The 22,423-nt window shown below is 44.4% G+C and overlaps 1 protein-coding gene across 7 annotated transcripts in view; it reads left to right on the forward strand.

The window, feature by feature from the left end:
- The window catches only part of Wdr93 (WD repeat domain 93), a 65,546-nt gene that overhangs the window by 14,812 nt on the left and 28,311 nt on the right, over positions 1–22,423 (forward strand). For 6 of the 7 annotated variants that reach the window (XM_013158498.2, XM_063250035.1, XM_063250038.1 and 3 more), the window contains 4 exons: positions 13,222–13,561; positions 14,127–14,319; positions 18,703–18,767; positions 20,690–20,768. In XM_013158498.2, the coding sequence (XP_013013952.1) occupies positions 13,244–13,561; positions 14,127–14,319; positions 18,703–18,767; positions 20,690–20,768 (655 nt within the window). In that variant the 5' untranslated portion in view covers positions 13,222–13,243. Of the gene's footprint in view, positions 1–8,919; positions 9,257–13,221; positions 13,562–14,126; positions 14,320–18,702; positions 18,768–20,689; positions 20,769–22,423 lie in introns of those variants that run through there. The other variant, XM_063250037.1, reaches the window with a different exon arrangement.

The raw sequence follows: 22,423 nt of genomic DNA on the forward strand, positions 1-22,423 counted from the left end.
ATGTAGTCTATTTGGCTGGTGTATGTTCCTCCAGACTGAGAAGAGCCTCTTCCGCAGTCATGGGGTTCTGTGCATGGCTGTCAGCAGTTGTAGTCTGTTTGGCAGGGATCGAAATCCACCATGGGTGTGGTGTGGCTCAAGGAGAAGGCTGACTAGGCAGCATAAGGCTCCAGGGAGATGTGTCACCTGTAAGAGAACACAGGGGATTGTGCCTCAGGAAATAACATTATTCCTGGGCGTTACATGGGATCTTTGAAGAACTGTCTACTTGTTTTACGAGGCATTCAGGTAGCCATCTAGCTTTTCTATCTTGTTGAGAGTAAACACACACTGAACCTCGTCCCCAGATAAGGACTGGATCAGGGCCATTCCACACATTGGTTAGTGGGTCTCTCCATAAAACATACGCAAACCATGTTTGACTCTGAGTATGCCAAAACCGAGATGCTGCGGAGCAGCCTGAAGCATCCAGGGTCAGAAAATTTAAAATAAAAAGAGCATGTGAAAGGACATTTCTAGAGGACCCCCAGGTGGGGTACCATGTCTCCCTTTTTATTTTATCTATGGTGAATTTAAGAGAACGATGCGCATGTTCAACAATGCCTTGTCCCTGAGGATTATAAGGTATACCTGTGGTGTGGAGGATATTAAGGCTCTTACAAAATTGAGCAAAGGAGGTACTGGTATAGCCAGGGCCATTATCAGTCTTAAGCTGTTGAGGACATCCCAGAACTGAGAAGGCTGACAGCATATGGGCTATAATGTGTCTAGCAGCTTCTCCAGTCTGGAGAGTGGCAAAAATGAAGCCACTATATGTGTCAATAATGACATGTACATATTTTAGATTGCCAAACTCATTGAAGTGGGTAACATCCATTTGCCATAAGGCGTTAGGAATTAAACCTCTAGGGTTGACTCCTAGGTGTTGAACAGGTAAGTGGATAGCGCAAGATGGGCAATTTTTTACAATTTGTCTGGCTTGCTCACGGGTAATTTTGTAGAGGGGGTGGAGGGTGTGAGCATTGAGGTGGTGTAGCTGATGGGCTTGTTGGGCCTTAGACACCTTGGCGTCCTGAGCCATAAAAACCTGTGCTCATACAGCAACATCAGCCAAATGATTTCCTTGGGCAAGAGGCCCAGGGAGGTTGGAATGAGCTCACAGATGACCAACAAAGAACTTATGATGGTGAAGCTGTATGAAGCATTGTAATTGTTTGAACAGATTTGCAGCTGGGGAAGCATGACATATGGTAGCAACAGTCTCCAATAATGGAACAGACTGAGCGAGGTAAGCACTGTCAGTATACAAATTAAATGGTCGGTCAGAGTAAGCAGCAAAGGCTGCAAGAAGAGCTTCTAACTCTGCTAACTGTGCAGAGGAAGTGTCTGCCTGGAGGGTAGAAACATTGTCTTGGGATACATAAGCAGCCCTTCCGGAAGATGAGCCATCAGTGAATAATACCAGGGCACCTGGAAGGGGTTGTGAAGCTATGATCTTAGGGAATATAAATGGGTGACGATTAGCAAAGACAACTAGCTTATTTGGAGGGTAATGATTGTCAATAGTCCCTGAAAAGGAAGCTAAGGCAATAGGCCACACTTCCGTACTCTGAAGTAGCCAATCTATTTGGTCTTTTGTAAAAGGTTGAATGATAATGTCTGGTTCTTTACCAAAGTAACATTTTCCTTGCTTTCTACCCTGAATTATTAGGTCTGAGACAGCTTGGAAATAAGGCAAAAGTGTTCTTTTTGGGGAGACTGATAAATGGACCCACATGAGGGGAGCTTGTTGCCAGAACACTGCTGTGGGGCAAAGCTTTGTATTAAAAATGAGAAACTGTAAAGGCTCATTGTAGTCCATAAAGGAAACAGTTTGTTGAGCAATAGCCTCTTCTACTTTACTGAGTGCTCTCCTGGCATCAGGTGTAAGCTCTTGGGGGGAAGTTGGATCTATGTCTCCCCGAAACAGTGCATAAAGGGGCTGTAAATCATGTTTAGTTAGTTTTAAAAATGGTATGAGCCAATTAATGTCTCCCAATAGTTTTTGGAAGTCATGAAGTGTTCTGAGGCCATCAAGCCTCAGTTCGGGCCTTGAAGAGAGTATTTGAGTGCCACATAATTGAAAACCCAAGTATGTATATGGATCAGTAAGCTGTACTTTATCAGGGGCTATTTGAAGTCCAGCCTCTTGTAAGGCAACCTGTAAGTCCTGATAGCACCTTAGGGTTTGGCTTTGATCATCTCCTGCCAAGAGGATATCGTCCATATAATGAATAATATAGATATGTGGCCAATGATCTCTGACTGGCTGTATTGCAGTGGCTACAAAAGACTGGCATAGTGTGGGGGAATTAGCCATACCTTGCAGCAAAACTTGCCATTGAAATCTCTGCATAGGGGCTTTAAAATTAATTGATGGAAGACTGAAGGCAAAATGCTTTTGGTCCTTTGGATGTAAAGGAATAGAGAAAAAGCAATCTTTAAGATCTATGACAATTTAAAAAAATCCCAGGGGAATGGCACTGGGTGAAGGGAGGCCTGGCTGTAGGGGCCCCATTAAGACCATTGTCTTATTTATCGCCCTAAGGTCTTGTAGCAGCCTCCATTTCCCTGACCTTTTCCGGATAACAAAGATAGGTGTGTTCCAAGGGGAATTACTAGGGACAATGTGGCCTGCATCTAACTGGTCCTGCACCAGCTGCTGTGCGGCTGCAAGCTTTTCAGAGGTAAGGCCACTGATCAACCCATACCGGCTCTTCTGATAGCCATGTAATTTGTTTAGCATGGATCGCAGGAGTGTCAATGGCCCCTAAGAAAAATGGCCTAACCCAACTTTAGCATTGTTAGGGATGGGAATGATGGGATCAGTAATGCCCATGTTATTTTTTCCTAAGCCCTGTTTTGGCAGGTAGCCCTTATTAAGCATTTGCATTGTGACAACATTATTAGGGCTTCCCATAATTAATCCCATTTGGGAGAGTAGGTCTCTTCCCCATAAATTAAGAGGCAGACTCTCTATGACATAAGGTTGTAAGTGTCCCTGATTACCTTCTTGATCTCTCCAAGCCAGTTGTTTGGAACTGCGTTGTGGATTTTTTGAGTGTCCAATCCCTTGGAGGTGTGTTAAGGTTGTTTCTAAAGGCCAGGCAGTAGGCCACTCCTCCTTTTTGATAATGGAAACATCTGCGCCTGTATCAATGAGGCCTGAGAAACTTTTTCCATCTAAAGATAGAGTCATGAGGGGCTTTTGTTTGGGGATACGTTGGGCCCAATATGCATCCGAAGCTCCAGGAAAGGAGTTCCCCCTATAGGGAGTTATGGATTTGTTAGATGTTTGAGCCAACGGCAATAGCAGCAATTGAGCAAGGTGTTGCTCTGTCCTAACTGGTATGACACCGACAAGGAGAGAAACCATGACTTATTTCTCCTGTGTAATCACTATCTACTATCCCGGGCAGAACTTGTAATCCTTTAGCTTAGTGCTACTACATCCAATAAGTCCAAAAGTCCCGGGGGGAGGGGGCCCATAGATTCCTGAGGGCATGATCTGAACACCCATGTCAGGGGTTAATACTGTGTTGGAGGTGGAACAGAGGTCCAACCCCGCACTCCCTGGGGTTGCCCTGAGAAGGTCTGAAATGGATGGTTTTTTGTTGGGACAAACCTTGGAGCCCCACAGGTTTGTCCAGAATTGGGGGCCTGGGGCTGGCCTCGTAACCCGTTTCCCTGCGGGGAAAGAGGGTTACCGTGAACATCTCTTTTGGATTTTGCACTCATTAGCCCAGTGGTCTCCTCGCTTACATCTAGGACATAGCCCTGGTTTTTTGTAGAGGACTGATTTTTATTTTTTTCTTTTGCACTCACGAGCCGTGTGGCCACTTTGGCCACATTTGAAATAAATGGCATCTTTTTTAGGATGAGAAAGGGGTTATGTAACTATGCAACCTTGTTGTGTTGTAGCCATGGCTAGGCCTTGATAAACCGGCCCAATATCTGTACATAAGCGGATATAACCTGATAGGTCCTCTTTTTTGCAATGTGGTCGAATTGCAGCCTGACAATCTGAGGTTGCATTTTAATAAGCCAGTTGTTTAAGCAGGGCAGAGTTTGTTTCTGTGGAGCCCAAAAGACGCTCTGCCGCCCTGTAAGAGGGAATTGACAAAGTCTGGAAAGGGCTCCTCAGGCTTTTGTTTTATTTGGGTGAGAGATAAGGTAGGCTTGCCTCCTGAGGGGAGCCGTTTCCACGCTCTAATGGCTGCCATATTAATCTGGGCAAAGAGGCCCAAATCGAACTGCATTTGGGTCTCTTTTGTGGCAAAATCTCCTGTTCCTGTAAGCATAGCGAGGGTCCAGGGGTTTGGCCATGCGGCATTGTCTCTGGCTATGTCCTCGCATTGATCAAAAAATTCAGATCTCCATAATAGATAATTGCCTCGGGAGAGGGTGGCTTTTGCTAAGTCTTTCCACTCATTAGGAATAATCCAACCCTGAGTCAAAGAATCTAGAACCACAATGGTGTAGGCGGCAGTCGGGCCATATTGAGAGACTGCGGCCTTTAACTCTTTTAAGGCTGCCATGGTGAGAGGTGTGTGTATCCTAACAGGTTGTGGTTCAGGGCCCTCTTCAACATCCCGTGGGGGAGTAAAGGCCTCTGTAACTGGGAAAGCCATTTTAGGCTGGCTGCCAGAGCCAGGCACCATTTTAAGCGTACTACAAGGTGTGCTGGAGGCAGGCTCCATCTCAAGGACATTATAAAACTGTGTAGCTCGGAGGGCCTGCAATTGAATTGAAAGATTTTGGCATTCTTTTTCTAGCTGTATCTGTTTTAAAAGATCTGTTTTTCTTTGCTCTAATTCCACTAATGTGCTAGAAGGTTGAGAGCAGATGCTAAGTGCATCATCATAGTCAGGGGACGGCCTAATAGCAGCCGGTGCTGCAACAGGGTTAGGGTGATATGTAGAGGCTTGTTGTGTTGGTTGTTCCCAGTTGACCTGAGAATCAGAAAGGCCGGGGTCTAAAGGCTTATATGAATCCCCAATTGGCCATGGAGGCACAGGGAGTGGCGGGCTGCCATCCTGGGACCTGCTGATCATGTCAACAGGTGGAAGTGGTGGCAGATCACCATGTACGAGGATCTCTAACAGGCCATCATCCTCTGCATCTGAGAAATCAGAGGCTTCAGATTTTTCTGAGGATGGTTTTGAGGTAGATTTAACAGAGTCGCGCAGGGCAGCCTCACCTAGTGTAACTGTCTCCTCAACCTGAGGATCTGCATGCCTCTGGGCAAGCAGCTCAGAGATTAAATTCCAATATGTAAAGGTGGTCACAGGAACCTTTTCTGGACCGAAAACTCTATAATAATCTTTTAAAGCATCTCTTACTCTATTCCACCTCTTGGTATCTATAGAACCCTCTAGGGCAAACCTTATGAATAAATTGAAAATACTGCAATAATTCTTTTGTTCTAACCCTTACCCCTCTTGTCTTTAATGCCTTTATAAGGCCTCCCACGAACAATTCGTGTTCGCTCAATACTTGACCCATGTCCGGGAAGGGAAATGGGGTTGCCGTTCACTCACCGTGACTCGGACAGGACATTGGATAGTCGTCTGGGAGACAAAGAGAGATAGAGGCAAGTCAAGATAATCTGATCAAGCCTCCAGTTTATTCAGGAAATGATCACACCTTTTATAGGCTAAGGGCGGGAGCTGGGACAGGAAGAGGTTAAACAGATGGATACAACAGGGTCACCGTCACATCTGGATATGTAATGTAAGCAGGAGAGGATTATGGTTAATGTAGGCAGACACAGTGCCCATAGGAGAGAGAGGCATGGAGGCAGCAATGCCTGTCACTTGGCTCCCTACAAACATAAGTTTTCATACTCCAGAGGTAAATACTAAGGAGTGGGATTGTTGCATCATATGGTAGATATAACTTCATAAGACCTTGCCAGATCATCTCCTGAGTGAACGGACTATTTCTCAACAGCAGATCCTGAAAATCCTGTTGCTCCAGTCTTGACCATGATTAGTACTGTCAGCTTTAAATAAAGTTTAGCCATTCTAATATGTAGTAGTGATTCATCAGTTATTTAGAAGTGTGTTCATTTCCTAATATTTTGAGGTTTCATATATTTCTCTCTCTCAGTAGCAGGTAGTGAACTCAGGACCTTACCCATGCCAGGCAGGTGCTGATGCCACTGAGATATATCCCTAATCCCCCCCCCACTTTTTTTTTTTGTCTTTTTGAGACAGGGTTTCACTATGCAGTTCAGGCTGGTCTGAGCTCACTTTGTAGCCCAGGCTGGTCTCATGAATCCTCCTGTCTCAGCCTCCTGAGTGTTGGGGTTACAGGCATGCACTACCATGTCTGGCCTTTTTCTAAACATCTTTCTTTTATTGGTTCCTAAAATAATTCTTTTGCACTCAAAGAACATTTATTTATTCTCTAGACAGAATGTTACTATGTAGTTTAGGCAGGCCTTGAGCTCACTATACAGCCTCGGCTGACCTCAAGCTTCTGGCATTTCTCCTGCCTCAGCTTCCTGAGGCAGCTTCCTGAGTGCTAGGATACAGCTGTACAACACCACACCCAATTTAATTTGGCTTTTTGCAACTCAATCTGTTAAGAATTTTTGTGATTTCCCATTCTGCTCATCCTTTGGCACTTACCACACCCCTGTGGTCTAGGCAAGGTCACCAGCGACTTCTCCACTTCTGAATCAACCCCAAGTCTCATGTTTAGTCCTTATCCTGCTTGATCTCAGTAAAGGTTTGTTTGTTTGTTTGTTTGTTAAAGACAGGGTCTCACTATGAAGTTCAGGCTGGCCTTGAGCTCATTGTGTAGCCCAGGCTGGCCTTGCACTCATGGTGATCCTCCTGCCTCAGCCTCCAGAGTGCTAGGGTTACAGGAGTGCACCACCACACCCAGCACTCAGTAAAACTTTGGACTTGGTGGCTCCATTCCTCTTCCCAAAGCCTTTCCTTCCCTTGAGTTTCAAGATGCACAATATTCTTGGTTTTCCACCTATCTCTCCCACGACACATTGGAGGTGCTCTGCCCCTTTGCTCATCCCTAGATGGGCTTCAGTCTCCCTGCTGGCCTCTGTTTACATCTCCTTTAGCTCAATGCTGGTTAAGTGCTACCAGCTTCCTTCCCCGTCCCTCACCCAAATCACTCTTGTGAGCACTAGGCCTCCGCATCCAACTGCTCGCCGGATGCCTCCTTACAAGCTGATGGTGCACGGCGAGCTGTAGGAGGACGGCTAGTTCCAAGTCCCGAGGTGAATTTGTTAATTTTCTCCTCAAACCTTTCCCTAGTCTTCACCTACTTCAGCATCAGGCTTGAACTCAGGGCTTTTGCATTGGATTACATTCCCAGCACTCCCCGCCACAAAAAAAGAATGGTTTGTGGCCCAGTCTGTAGTTTGTCTTCGTAAATGTTTCATATGTGCTTAAAAAGCATTTGTACTTAGATGTCATTGGGGAGTTGTGCTCCATAACTGTCAGTCATCAGTTAGTTAATAGTATTGTTCAAGTTTTCTGTATCTTTTTTTTTTTTTTTTTTTTGGTACCAGGAATCAAACTCATAACTTTGTGCTTGCCAGGCAGGTGCTTACACGCTGAGCTAAATCCCAACCCTTCTGTATCATTATTTTTTTTTGCATGCTCTAAAAATTGATAGATTATTAAAGTCTCTGACTATAATTAAATATTTGCCTATTTCTTCGATAAAATTCAGTTTTTGCTTCAATTATTTTTAAACTCTTGTTATTAGATACATGAATGTTTAGGACTGTTACTCCTTTTTGATGAATGAATCACTTTACCAGTGAACTTTTGCTCTGAATGTCCTACATCTAGTATTAATGTTGCCACCCCAGTTGTCTTCTAAGTTAGCATGCTACCTCTGCTTCTACCCTTTCAGCTTTAATCTACAGGAGTCTGATATTTGAGTTTTTTCGTATGTAACATACAGAGTCTGGCTCACTAATCTAATGTGACATTTCCACTTTTTGGTTGGCCAGTCTACACGCTATGTAATTATTGACATGGTTACTGCTGTTTGTTTTTTTGTTCCATTTTTCTTCTTCTTTGCCTTTAAAAATTATTTGTATGAGTCGACTTTGATTCTTTTGCTGGTTTATTAGTTATAATTTTGTTCTATTATCTTCATGCTTGATACAGGATTTGCGCTTGGAATCTACCTTTTCCAATTGATAGAACTGTGGAGGCCAGGCGGCGGCTGAAAAGATAAGAAGTATGAAATATAAATGACCTTTATTTTGAGAATGCGGGGAGAGACACCCCCGGTCCCCTGGGGCGTGGCATCTCCATCCAGGGGTCAGCGATCCGTGGAACTCGTGGAGTGGAGGCACATAAGTAGCCTCGGTTTGCGGTGGAACCTAAGGGGGCATTAGGGATGCACAGGTAGCCCATTGGTCTTTGTTTGGCGCCAGAGGTAAATTCCTAGGGGTGGGGGAGATAGAACTCCTTGGTTCCCTCTGAGGCTTTACCAGCTACAGTATCCTGCTTGGGCCAAACTCTTTCACCAATGATGTTAGTGATGTTAGGGCTTGCATTTCCAGCCCAAGCTTTGCACTACATTGGTACATTTTTCCTACCTATGCTAGTAGCCCCACACTACATATTCTGTTTAAACAATTTAGCAAAAGAGATACAAATAATAAAAAAAAACTGTATTTTCTAACTATGTCTGCTGTTTTCATTCTTTTGTGTAGATTCATCCTTTCCTCCCATGCTCCTCCATACTGTACCCCTCCAAAAAATTTAACTGCATTCCATACAATGTTCCTTCTGCATAAAGGCTTTTGTTTTTACATATGTGTATTATATTTCTGATATGCTGATGATGAATTCTTTCAGTTTTGATATTTAAAGTTTTATTTTACTTCCTGGATATAGAGTTCTAAAGTATAAGTTTGTTTCTTCAATACTTTGAAGATATTGTTCTGGGCCTGGGATATAGCTCAGTGGCACAGCACCTGCCTGACAAGTGCAAGGTCCTGAGTTTGATTTCTGGTGCATCGCTCAAAAAACTACTGTTTATGAAAAAAGAAAAGAAAACTACTGCTCTTCTTTACTTTGTTTCTCTGTAAATAATATGTCCTTTTCCTTTTCAGATTTTTGTCTTTATCTCTGTTTATCATTTTGGTTCTGTTGTTGTGTTTTGAAGTTCACTGTCATGTTTAATCTGGATTGTGGACTTGATTGGCTTGAGAGACACCTAGCAGGTTAGTAGAGCACTTCTGGGTGTGTCTGGGCGGATCGTGGGAGTGTGACCTTTGGAACTGTGTCTGGTTCCTGGCACCTTCCTCTCTGGCAGTTTCCCTGTGTGTGCTTCCATAAAGTAGGCAGCTTGCCTTTACCATGCCCTTCCGCCATGTTTTTGTCTTGGAGCAAGCCAGCCATAGGCGCAAATCTCTTTCACCATGAGCTAAAAATAGAGCAAAAGATTTGAAAAACTTGCAGTTTGGCCAGAAAGGAAATGAGCATAAAGTTAAGGCAAAGAAGGTGTGATTGTTGAAGAGATTGACACCATTAAAAAGAAGTCAAGTAGTCTGCACTTGAGCCAAGATAAACCTTTTCTCCTTTAATGGTAGGTGTCATTTATTTTATCTTGCCAAAAGGGAATGCTAACACAAAAATTTGATACCAGTAGTAGGGCCATTGCAGCGATTATACCTGATCCTGTGGTTTGGAAACCTTCAGAACTGGTTTGTAGGAAGAGTCTGGAAAAGTTTGAAGATGAGTGCTGGACAAACACTTAGATTGTTGCAAGCAGAGATTGAAGGGTACTTTTGGTGGAAGCCAGAAGACTGGAATGCTGACAGGAATGTGGGCAGTAGTGACTGAGATTTCAGAGGGAACTGGACCAGAGGAATGTCCTGTTCCATTCTGGTAAGGAACTTAGCTACATTTTGTCCATGTCTTCAGACTTTTCAGGAGCCTCAGTTTAAATGTCGTAAATTAATTAATCTGGTGACCAGCAATAAGAACTGTGAGCTAAAAGCAGAGCAGAAATACTGGAAAAGTTTATAGTTTTGCCAGAAAACAAGCATGTGTGAAGTTGAGGGAAAGAAGGTGGAACTATCAAAGAAATTAGTGTCATTTAAAAGGAAAACAGGCACTTTTTCACTTGGACAATAAGAAAGATAATGCCAAACATCTCAGGAATCAACTAGATCAATTCCAGGCTCAAGGATAGAAAAGCATGAAGTTGTTTGAAACATTTTACTTTAAGAGAGCCCCAGGTTACCCTGTCACTCTAGGCCACCTCAAGAAGCACTTCCACATGTTCAGCCATCCAGGCACCCAACGGTCATTGCAGCTGTGCTCTAAGGGGGCCTGACTATTGCTCACACTGGCAGCAGACTTTGGTATAGTCTGTGTGATGCTGGTTTCACAGGCATGCAAAATGCAAGAGTCGTGGTGTCACGCAAGCTTCCACCCAGAGTTCAAATGAAGGCCTCGGATGCCAGGCACTAAGGGATAGCATCGAGTTCTCTGCCAGGGGCTCGTGAGTGGGTAATGTGAAGCTGTGAGAGTGAAACCAGAGCTATAATGGAGACTGCAGGAAGTTAGAGAAGCCGGGACACCTGCTGAGGAAGGCTGTAGGCAGTGATGTTAGTCAGCTGGAGAGGAAGGCCATGTAGGCTGCAGCTGGCAGGCTGTGCAAGTCCTTTGGAACTCACATCTCTCTACTGCATGCACTGAATGCTGGCAATGGAGCTGTGGGATTTAATGTCTTCCCTGGTAAGTCTTGCTTTGGTCCTGTTTCTTTGTAATTCACCTATTCGCTTTCAGAATGGGCATGTTTACCTTATGCCATTATATCTTGGGATTATTTAATTTTTTTTTTTTGTCTTTTTCCTTTTTATTGGTACTGGGGATCGAACTCACAACTGCCTGCTTTCAAGGCAGGCGCTTATGCCACTGAGCTAAACCCCCAGCCCCGATTATTTAATTTTTTTAAAAAAAATTTACGGGGATGCATAGCTAAGATTTGCCTTGATTTGCAGAAGAGACTTTGGATTTGGACTTTTGAGCAATTTTGTGTGGAAATTGCTTGTCTCTTGGGGGAGGAATCAGTGTGTTTTCAGTTGGATGCAGCACGATTACATCTTTTAGATGGAAGTATAGCCCTGTTACTGTATTAATTTGGAAACTAAACTTGATCAAACAGATGTGATTAGGTGTCACACTGATAAGGGGTGGACTTGTGATGGTTTTCTTAATTGTCAACTTGATTGACACGTGAGATGCCTAGGAGAACACACTTCTGGGTGTGTGTGTGTGTGTGCCTCGTGGTGAGTGCGTCATGACCTTGAGGACCCTATTTGGTCTCTGGCGCCTTTCTCTCTGGCACTTTCCCTGTCTCTACTTCAGGCTGCCATAAGGTTGGCAGCTTTCCTTCATCACATCCTCCCATCATGATGTTTCTGCCCTATATCCAGTTGACTATGGGCTGAAACTTCTGAAGCCAGGTAGAATAAACCTTTCCTCCTTTAGGTTGTGTATGTCAGATATTTCACCCCAGTGATGGAAAATCCAACCAGTATACTCTTTAATTTTGTATCTTCTGCCCATCTAATTGTTTTGCTCTGAAATCTTGTTTGTAATCTAATCTCTAGTATGTTTCTCATCTCAGAAATTGTAATTTTCAACCATAAAAATTAGACTTTAGTCTTTTTTCATATTTCCCATGTCACTAATTAACATGCTGAATGTTTCCTCTTGGTTTTAAACATGTGGAATACAGTAATAATTTTTAATCTGCTAGTTCTTAAAATCTGTATTGATTCTGGGTTGGCTTCAATCGAGTGATTTTATTCTTCATTATGATTTTTTTTCTTATCTCTCTCCAGGTCAGGTCATTTTTTATTTTGTCCCAGGCATTGTGAACTTTCCTTCTTCAGATGATGAATACTTTTGTATTTCAGTAAATATTCTAGGATGCAGTTCAGTTTCATAGAAATGGTTAGATTGTCTCAATTCTAAGATTTGATGAGTAAAACCAGTGAAGCATTTGTTCTAGGGCTACTCTTTCCACTCCTGAGATAGGAATCTTCTGAGGACTCTACCCAAAGCTGTGAATCATGAGACTTTTTTTGCAAGGCCAGTGTGAGCTCAGGCTCACTAATCCCTCCAGGTGGTTCTTTCCCCGTGACAATGAGCCTTCTCATTCAGGCACTGGAAATGTCACAAATGTGCCCCAGTGTGTGGGAAAAGATAGTGATGGCAGCAGGGCCCTCACCGGACTCCCGTGCTGAGTCTCAGTGTGAGATTCTACTCCATCCACTACCCTGTCCACCGCTCCGCGCTTCCCAAGTTCCACATTCAGTGCTTTTCAAAGTATAACACTTGGCATCCTTTTCATACATAATTCTGAGTTTTCTAAGGTACAGATTACTTATACTCTTCTTGTAAACCGGGACTTTTTATTAGTGGAGCTAATAAGTTATCAATAGTTTCTAAGTTTTAATTATTTTGATTTTGTGAGATGTTTTAGTCAGTAGCTTTTTCCCCATGCCTCAGACATTTGTGTGGACTCTTGAAGAACTGCCTAAGCCCAAGCTGCGGTGCCTGCAGAGCTCAGGGGAGGCAGCACGGGGAGTGGAAGAAGGGACAGACTGGACAGCAAGCATTGGGAGTGCTTGAGCTGCCTTTGATTGAGGGAGAGAAAAGAAAGCAGAAGAGTCATAGCCCATTGCCTGGCACTTTGAGCACAGCCATTTGCAGGGATGGATAAGCAGGAGAAGGCATTCATTGAAGGAGAGATGGTGGATTCCATTTGGGGTGGAATCCCACTGGTAAGGGATACAGCTCAATGGCACAGTGCCTGCCTGGCAGGTACAGGGTCCTGAGTTCAATTCCCAGTGCAAAAAGAAAAGAGAGACAGAGACAGAGAGAGATCAACACTGTCCTATCAGAAGCAGCCAAATTCCTCTCCTTACATGATAGCAGGCATTGTCTTAGTTTGGCCTGCCAGAAGTCGGCTATCCCTCCTGATAGCATTCTAGTTATAAAGACCATATCCCAGGGAGGTGGTAACAGTCCTCTGATAAGTAAGGGAAGCGTCATGCTGTGGAATAAATAGTCCTCAGAGGATGCTGTGCCAGAGAAAGATGGCTGCTGGGGTCTTTTCTTTCCTTTCTTCTCAGAGTCCCCATATTTCCCTTCTCTGCTTTTCACACAGGTTGGCACTGCCAGCTTTGGTGATGTTATCCTCCAAAGAAAGCTTGACCCAGAGGAAGAAGCTGCCCGTTTCTACACGGCAGGGCCCACCCAAGGCGCTAGAGAAGGACTGGCCTAAGGATAATGACGAGGTGGAGGAGAAGGAGGAGGAGGAGAACTATGTCCTCCACGATCCAGAAAGGGGCCTGGATTCCCTGCCTCAGCCTTATCGGATGATCAACAAGCTGGTGGAGCTTCTGTTTGACCAGTCATGGGAACTTATTGAAGAGAGGGCTGCTCTGAGGCAAGCCGACAGCACCCGGATCCGGCCTACCGTCTACACTCCAGTCTCTGAAATCCAGGTACACAGCAGGCATTCTGGATTCTCAATGCAATATTAATAAATGAAAGCGACTGCAAGTGCTGGAGAAAGAATCCTCCCAGAAACCTTTGCTGGACAAGACTGGTGCATTCTGGGAGGATTATAAGCACAGTGATCCTCATCAAAATAGGTCTAGTAACCACTTGGGGAAACAGGGCCTTCTGGTTGATTAAAGATTATACATAGGCCTTTTATATTCAGTTGCTGGCCCTGGAGAATCTTCCTTAAGGTGTCACCGCTCTCTTGCTGGATGGTTGGGAGTCCACCCATGAACCTGTGCATCCCACCCCGCACAGAGTGACTGACGCTCAGGGAATGTGGCCTTAGTTGGTGCTGGGAATATACATCGTCCTCAGCCTCTTTGTTTTCTTTGGCCACTTTTCCCTAAACGTGAGACGCTGTGAATATCTGAATGCTGTGCAAGAAGACCCAAGGGGTGATATCCCTAGGAAGAGCCCTGAGCCTCTTTGAGAAGTTGTCTCATGTTACTTGAAGACAGTGACAGCTGAGATTAATTTCTTTTCTCTTTGCCTTTGTTTTCCCAGCTCAGCCAAAGACCCAGTTGTATGGCTATGTCACAGGACTACGTATTTTTTGGAGGAGCCAAAGGATTCTCAATCTATAACCTGTACAATGCCGAACGACTATATGCTTGGGAGAAACTTAGGGTTGATGTCACCTCCATCGGGGTCACAGATTTAGGGAGTGAAATACTTATTGCTCCTGTGGATGAAATGGGTATTTGTTCTTCATCTTATTTTTTAGCCTAAGTTATAGCTAACTCTAGACCATTTAATTTAATCTCCTTGCCAGGTCTGAGGGGGCCCAGGCATGGAGAATTCTGTCTGGTCATGTAATGAATGCCTACAGAAGGCATACGGTGTGCCAGGCACTGTTTAATACTTCGAGCGTTAATCCATACAGCAGTCCTAGGAGAGAAGTGCAATGTACTGACCCTGTTCAGGGGAGGCACCCAAGGTCTGGAGGTTATATAGTGCACTTGAGATAATCTGGAAAGTGGGTGCCACAAGCAGGCAGAGGCCCGGCGCCCACACCTGGCCAGCACCCTTCTATCCTGCTGCTACGCAAACCAGACCTTGCTTTTCTCCCTTAGCCTTCCTGGAAATCATGGCATAGAAACCATGATCCATGGCCTGGATAGGTGAACTGCTACTTTTGTTTGCCCCCCAAAAACAAGACTCCCTCTAGCTTGCCCTTGGGTGTGGGCACCCCACACTGCTGCCCTGGCTTTGACAGTATCAGTGTTGGCCAGGGAGGGAGGTGGCCTGTAATACTGGGCAGGAGGGCAGAAAGCGGTCACTGAGCTGAGTCATATGTGAAAGGAAGCATCTTCCCCAAAGCAGCCAGCTTAGGCCAGCACCCCGAAGCACCCCAAAGCAGGCAGGAGTCTGAAGTAGTCAAAGCCAGAAGCAGACAGACAAGGACTGCTGACTCCATAGAAGGCGAGATTGTCAAGGTCTGGGCCAAGCCAGGAGCTGCTAAAGTGAAAAGTAAAAAATGCACTGTGCTCATGTCAGATGCTCTGTTGGTGGACATGCGACGAAGGATATAAGAGAACTTTTGGTACTATTTTATTACAACTTTTCTATAAGCATAAAGTTAGCACAAAATAAAAAGTTTAAAAAACAAAAAGACTACGATAGAAAAATTTAGCAAGTGATGAAATATGTGTTTGGGGCAGGGAGGTAAAGAGGTGTCTCAGCAGGGAGGAAAAGCAGTCTCCTCCCTGCCTTAGGTGCTAGGCAGATAACATGCCATTGCTTGACAGCAGCCAGGAGACAGGCTTTGAGGAGCTGTGAACTCCCCCTGAGCATTAACAGCCTCGAGGCACCTGCAGGACCCCTGTGGGGAAGCTGCTGTTCTGGGGTTTGGTCTATAAAGAGGATCGTAGTAATCACAATGCGTTACACTTATGATTCCAGGTCTGTGCAGCCCCTGGCCTGACAGACTTGAAGGCCAGCAGCCTTGTGTCACTGGTACATTCAGTGACATAAAAGAGGTGCCCATGCGTCTCCACTGGGCTGTCAGGCTGTCACCCCCTATTGCCAGATACCTCAAGGGGGCCTCTATCATAGGCACCAAGGCAGGTTCTGGGTATCTGGGAGGCAACTAGAAAAAGAAGAGAGAAGTCGTGGTGGCTGATGCTCATACACCAGAGGCCATAGTCAAACAGGAACCAGAGCAATGGAATCAGTTATTCATTCAATTGAATGAATCACGTGAGGAGTGGTTGGGGTTGAGGCCCTTGGCCTGGTGAGATGATCTTTATTCTCAAAGGCTATGAGCTCACAAAAGGATTACAGTGGAGGCCCTGAGTCGGGACTCAATAGTGAGACACACAGTCACGGTGACTGTGACAGCTGGCTACCACAGAGGCCTCTGCAGAGAGACATGGAAGCCGCAGACATGGAGCTGCACTGGCTGGTGCTGTTGGTCCTGATAGTCCATGACTGAGGTTAACTAAGGGTCACAGAAATGCAGAGTTGCTTTATTAGTGGTGTTTAGGACCCTTAGGTGATGATTACTTCTCTGAGGTATCTTTCAGTTGTGGCTGGTTTTGGGGTTCTGAGTCTGTTGGAAGACTTTACCTCTTCTCTTTGTTGGAGATGAGAAGTTGTTGCTTGTTTGGCCTAGCCCCTGGTTCTCTGGCACTGTGCAACCCAGCATGGGTAACTTATAAGCATCACCCCGGAGTTAAACTTAAAAAAGAGAGAAAAGAAGATGAGAAGACTTAGCCCCAGACATCCAGTTCACCAAAGGCAAATCCAGGGGCCAGTGAAGCGGGACAATCAAAAGCCTCCCACCAGGTCTCTCTGAAGTGGTAACAACAAAGCAATTAAATAAGGCTCTGGACAAAATGAAATGAGAAATAAACTCAGATAACTACAGAGATTACCAAAATACACGCCATGCTGTGTGACATTAGAGCAGGCACAGACAGAACAAGAGGCAAGCATAAGAAAATTATGGAAGTCATGAGTGCATAGCACAGGAAAGAAATGGAATCCATAAAGCAGAATCAAGCAGATTAGCCAGGAGAATAAAAACTCCACTGAAAGTATTCAAAGCAGCTTAGGCCAATGTGAGGACAGGATCTCAGATACTGAAGACAGACTTGCAGTTAGTGACCAGAAAAAGAAAGATTTCTTAAAAATAGCAAGGGACCATGAGAAATCAATCCAGCAGCTTCTAGATGAGACAAAGAATAACAAGTTTAATTGGAGTCAATGAAAAAGCAGGAGATAACACAAATGACATTAAAAAATGTTCACAGACATCATGACAGAAAATTTTCCTGGTAGAGAAAAAGAATTTGACATACAAATAAACAAGAAATATAGAACTCCAACTAACAATGATCAGAACAAACCTACAGCCAGGCATATCATAGTCAAGATTCCAGAAATTCAACACAAGAATACAGTCCTAAAAGAAACAAATCACCAATAGCAGACAGTCCCTCAGAATCACAGTTGACTTCTCAGCATAAACCCTCAAGGAGACATTGAAGTACCTTAAGTTCTAAAGGAAAACAACTTTCAACCCAGATTGATGTACCCCACAAAACTATCTTTCAAAGTTGGTGGAAAATTAAGACATTTGACAGAAAGAATCTACCAGGGATGGCAAACTCTTAGAGGAAGGGGGGAAAAGGGGAGAGCCAACAACAGGAAAATAACCTGACAAGGATAAGTCAATATATTTCAATTACAACCATCAATGTTAATGGTCTTAATTCACCAATCAGAAGATACAGACTGGCAGAATGAATCACGAAGCAAGATCTAACAATATGCTGCATACAAAAAACACAGTTAAAGGCTGGGAATTTAGCTCAACAATATAAGTGCCTGCCTGGAAAGCAGGGAGTTCAATCCCTGGTTCCAAAAAAAGAAAAACATTTAATTCAACAAGAAATTCATAGACTAAAAGTCAAAGAATGGAAAAAAGTACTCCACATGACAGGAACCCAGAAAAAATCAGGAGTAGCTATTCTATTTGCAGACAAAATGAATTTTAAGCCAAGACTGGTTAAGAGAGATAAAGAAGTTCATTATATCCTTGTAAAAGGAACAATCCAAGAGAAAGAGATAACAATCATAAAAAATATGCAACAAATACCAGTGCACTCAACTATATAAAATAATTAGTAATAGACATGAAAAATCAAATAAGCCCTAATACAGTTGTATTGGGAGACCTCAATACCCCACTGTCACAAAAAGACAGATCAACTAGATAAAAAAATAATGAAATATTAGAACTAAATCAAACTTGTGAGCAAATGGACTTAGTAGATGTCTATAGAGTGTTCCACCTCACATCAGGATACACATTCTTCTCAGCTGCTCATAGGATTCTCCAAAATAAACCATATACTGACTCACAACATGCTTAAGTAAACGCAAAGGAATTGAAATTATCCCATGCATGCTATCAGACCACAGTGCAATGAAATTAGAAATCCATGCCAAAGGAAACCCCAAGAACTTTATCAACACATGGAAATTAAATAGCACCTTCCTGAACAACCAGTGAAATTAAAGATCACAAATGAAAGGTCACAGATGAAATTAAAGAAATTAGACAGTTTATACAGTTGAATGATAATGACAGTACTTGTGGGACACTATGAAAGCAATCTTAAGAGGGAAATTTATAACAGTGAATACCTGTATCAGGAAAACAGCAAGCACATATAAGTAACTTAATGGTAAACCTCAAACTTTTAGAAAAACAAAAGCAGGCTAAGCCAAAAGCTCATACAATGGAGGAAATTATAAAGATCAGAGCAGAAATTAACACACTGTAGGCTAAAAAACAAAGGATTACAGTGGATAACTGTGGAACAGAAGGGGTGACATGCCACACAGGTGGCTGGCTCTCAAGGGATGGATTTTGGCCCATGTGCTTACAGGCAGGCAGAGCTGGGTAGGTGAGGGGCCAGACGGGAGCACAAGGAAGCCATCCAGAGGAGACGAGCAGCACAGGCACAGGGGTGAGGAGGGGGCTCCAGATAGTAATTCACAAAGTCTAGTAGCAAACCCCACGCTTCTGTGACTCCCGTGTCCTATGTTCTCAGTGGTTCTTCTGTTTCAGGTATCATCCGACTGTTCTACTTGTATAAGGATGCTCTGTTCCTTATCAAAGCCATCAATGAAGTGGTGAGTTCCCGCACGCTCACCTTTAGCTGGGAAGCAAATCCAGTTCACTTAGTCAGAAGGCAGGGCTAACTCTCCTAGGTCAGAGAGAAGCAGACACCTCCGTGGTCAGAGCCTCATACCCAATGAGAAGAGGCATCCATCAGTGTGGCAGCAGAACGCTGGTTGTCAAGGGAGGAACGTTGCTAGGGAGCTTCAGTCCCGATTTTTCTCTTGAGAATCAGAACAGGCCCTGTGTGAAGTAGTGCAAAGTCCCTACGCTGTCCAGATGGTTTTGTGTTCCCGTTCCTAAGCCCAGGCTGTTCTGCTTGGATGCTTTCCTGTCCCCTACCTGTACCGCGTGTGCTGCCTAAGTCTCTCCCATTCAAGATCCGGTGCAAAACCCAAACCTCGCCTTTCTCTCCGTTTCCTCGTACGGCTGAGAAGAGCGGGTCTCTCCTTCCTTTATGCTGCCCCAGGCAGAACACAAATTCTCTTACCTGCATCAAAAAAATTGTTTTTGTTTGCTGTACCAGGAATGAACCTAGAGCCTTTGTGCTAAGGCTGTATCCCCAGCCCTTTTTAAATTTTGAGACAGGGTCTCACTAAATCACCAAGGGTTGGGCTCAAACCTGCCATCCTACATCCTCAGCCTTCTAGAGGGCTGGGACTAAGTCACGTTCTCATAATAATACATATTTAAAAAAAAAAAAAAAAACCCTGCCTTATCACCTTTGCAAGTTGCCAGATTAGAGTACAAATTTAGTGTCCTGAAAGCTAGCAAGGGAAATAATCAAGCATTTATCCCCACTTTCCAAATGGACTGTGTGTCAAGGTGACCAACTAGCCGATGATAGATTTTTGTAGAATTCTGACAAATGCAGCTGCAGTAACCGACAAGTTATCCCTGTTCTGTGCCCGCACACCCAGGCAGCTTAGCTCAGCAATGACCACTAGCGGCTGCTGGGATCCCCAGATTAATGAGCCAGAGCCACAGTGCGGGTTCTCAGTTACCAAACTTTTAACCTCAGTGGGCCAGAACACAGAAAATGATGCAATGAGAAAAGCACGGCACCAGCCCTGGGGACAGTGCAAAACGACTGGATTTAAATTTAGTCAGCCTCAGATCTAGCCACGGGTTCACAAGAAATACATGGAAGTTGTTAAGCAACACCAAGGGCCTGGGGTGAGTCCAACCCAGAATGTGGGGCAAAGCTCATGTTTTCTTCAGCAAATAACTGGCAAACAGGAAAGCAAGTGGGGAGATTACAAACGGAAAGGCTTGTGAGACCCGCGACATAAATGAGCTTTGTTTGGATCCCGATTTGAACAAACTAATTATGAAAGGAACGTGAAACACAGTCTGGATATTAGATGGTATTTAGGGATAATCACTGTAATATTTTAGGGTTCTTTAAAGGGACGATAGCAATTTAGTGAGTTTGGAGGGGTAAGTAAAACCAGATTTGTCATACTGAGAAATTAGTATTTTCTTTTCTCCTTTTGTGTTTAAAAATTTCCATAATATCAAGTTGATGCTAAAATATATCATTTTAACTAGTTATTAAATAAACTAAAGCCTGTCAACCTAACTAGTCTCATTACCCATTTTGGTAGTCTTTAAGCTCCTTCCAGCCTAACCGTGCACCTGGGACTCGCAGGTGAAACTTGGGTGTGGTCATAGCAGGGTCCCCTCTGGGTTCTGCCGTAACCGAGGTGGAGCCCTGTATGTGGAAACCACCACTTTTTAGTGTCTCACAGAACTGACTGTGATTCAGTTGAACGATGGCCAGCACAGACTTTAAGTCTGCAAATCTGACACCTCTAGCAGGCCATGCAGCACCGAATTGAGTCTAAAAAGCTTCTGACCAAAAAGCAAGTCCCACAGATGGGGGAGCAGGAAGCAGCAGGAGGCAGCTACCCTATCAGGCCTCTTTTCTTTTCAGGATGACGCCAGCAAGCAGCCCACCTGTGTGAAGATGGAGATCTCCCAAGGCGGGGACTTTGCAGCCTTCTTACTGCAAGGCAAGGTCACCCCGAGGCAGTAGAGAGGGTTCCCCATTGCTCTGGAAGTCATGCTAGAGTCACAGAAGAGCTGCAGAGACCAAACAGAGGTCCCTGGCACCTTCACCAAGCATTGGTGCTGACACCAAGGTTTATACCAGACTAAGTCAACAACCGTGATACAGGGCTGGGGTTACAGCCCAGCGGCACAATGCAAGGTTGTGAGTTTGATTCCCAGCACCAAAAACAAACAAACAAACAAAAAACCTTGATACAGCACTAGAAACCAATGCGTTATTTTCTAAATTGTTTATTTTTGTAGTTTCTTAGTAAATAATGTTTACATTCCTTGTGGGGAGTTGGTACATGTATGTAACACATTTTAATCCCTCTTTTTGCTTTAAGGGGATGGTGATAGGCATGGAAATGCCCCTAGAATGACTTTGCAGCAGAGCCCTATGCGGCAGAGTCTGGCCCACAGCTGAGTGAGAGGCCTGAGTCCCCAACACAGCTGGCAGGGAGCGCCCGCTCTCCAGGTTGCTTCGCAGTCAAGACTTGTAGTCACCCTGGCGAAACGACGTGTGCTTCTGTCTGCCCAAGTCACCTTCCCACTGCCAAGCTCCCGCCGTCTGAGCCAGCAGTGCAGAGCAGTCCCCAATACTATTGTTAACTATGAACCCTCAGCCACAGATTTGTTGCTGCTTTCACCAGTGTTTCACTGACCCAGGGTTTTGCTCCGGGCTCCTCCCAGGGTACCATGCTGCCTGAAGTTCTATTTTGCTTTCCTCTGTTGCTCTCTGTGAGCTTTCTTGCTCTTTCCTGGCTTTCCATGGCCAGGACACTTTGGAAGGAGCCCCCATCAGATGTTTTTTTGTTTTTTTTTTTTTTGTCTTTCTCTTTTTTATCGGTACCGGGGATCGAACTCATGACCACACACTTGCAAGATAGATGCTTATACCACTGAGCTAAATCCCTCATCAGATGTTTTGTGGAACTTCCCTCAACTTCAGTGTCTGAAGGTTTTCTTGTGACTTGACTTGGGCCGCGGGTGTTGGGGACACAGTGGAAAGTGACAGTTTCCTCAGGACATGGAGGGTGGTCGGTACTTAGCGGCATGACTCACTTCTTATGTTAAACCTCCATCACTCAGGTTAAATGGTCCTCAGGTGCCGCCACTGCAGAGATACTATTTTCCCTTTCTCTTTCTTTCTTTCTTGTTTTTCATTTTTTTAGTTGTTGTTTTGCTGAGAAGCTTAGGGTCTTGCAGTGTTGACCTCAAGCTCCTGGGCTCAAGCAATCCTCCTGCCTCAGTCTCTTGGGCAGCTGACAAAGTAGGCACTTTTCTACAATCTGTAAGGAGCAGGTTACTCAGTCCAGACCACACTCAAGGGGGAGATGATTTAGACACATGCGGGAAGCAGGATAAACATTCATGGGACACCTGTTACAGCCACTGCAGTAATTAAAAACCATTTTGGGGGAGATAGTTTGAGGTGGTGTATTCATGTTTTTGTTGTTGTTGTTGTTTTGTTTTGTTTTAAGACAAAGTCTTGCTGTGTGTTTCATGCCATCCTTGAACTCACTATGTAGCTCGGGCTGGCCTTGAACTTGTAGTGATCTTCCTGTCTCAGGCTCCCAAGGGCTGAGATTACAGGAATGCTGGGAGAAATGATGCA

The sequence above is a fragment of the Cavia porcellus genome, unplaced genomic scaffold, assembly GCF_034190915.1.
Source record: "Cavia porcellus strain 051 isolate PalLab524CR breed Dunkin Hartley unplaced genomic scaffold, mCavPor4.1 scaffold_6, whole genome shotgun sequence".
NCBI classification, from domain to species: domain Eukaryota; kingdom Metazoa; phylum Chordata; class Mammalia; order Rodentia; family Caviidae; genus Cavia; species Cavia porcellus.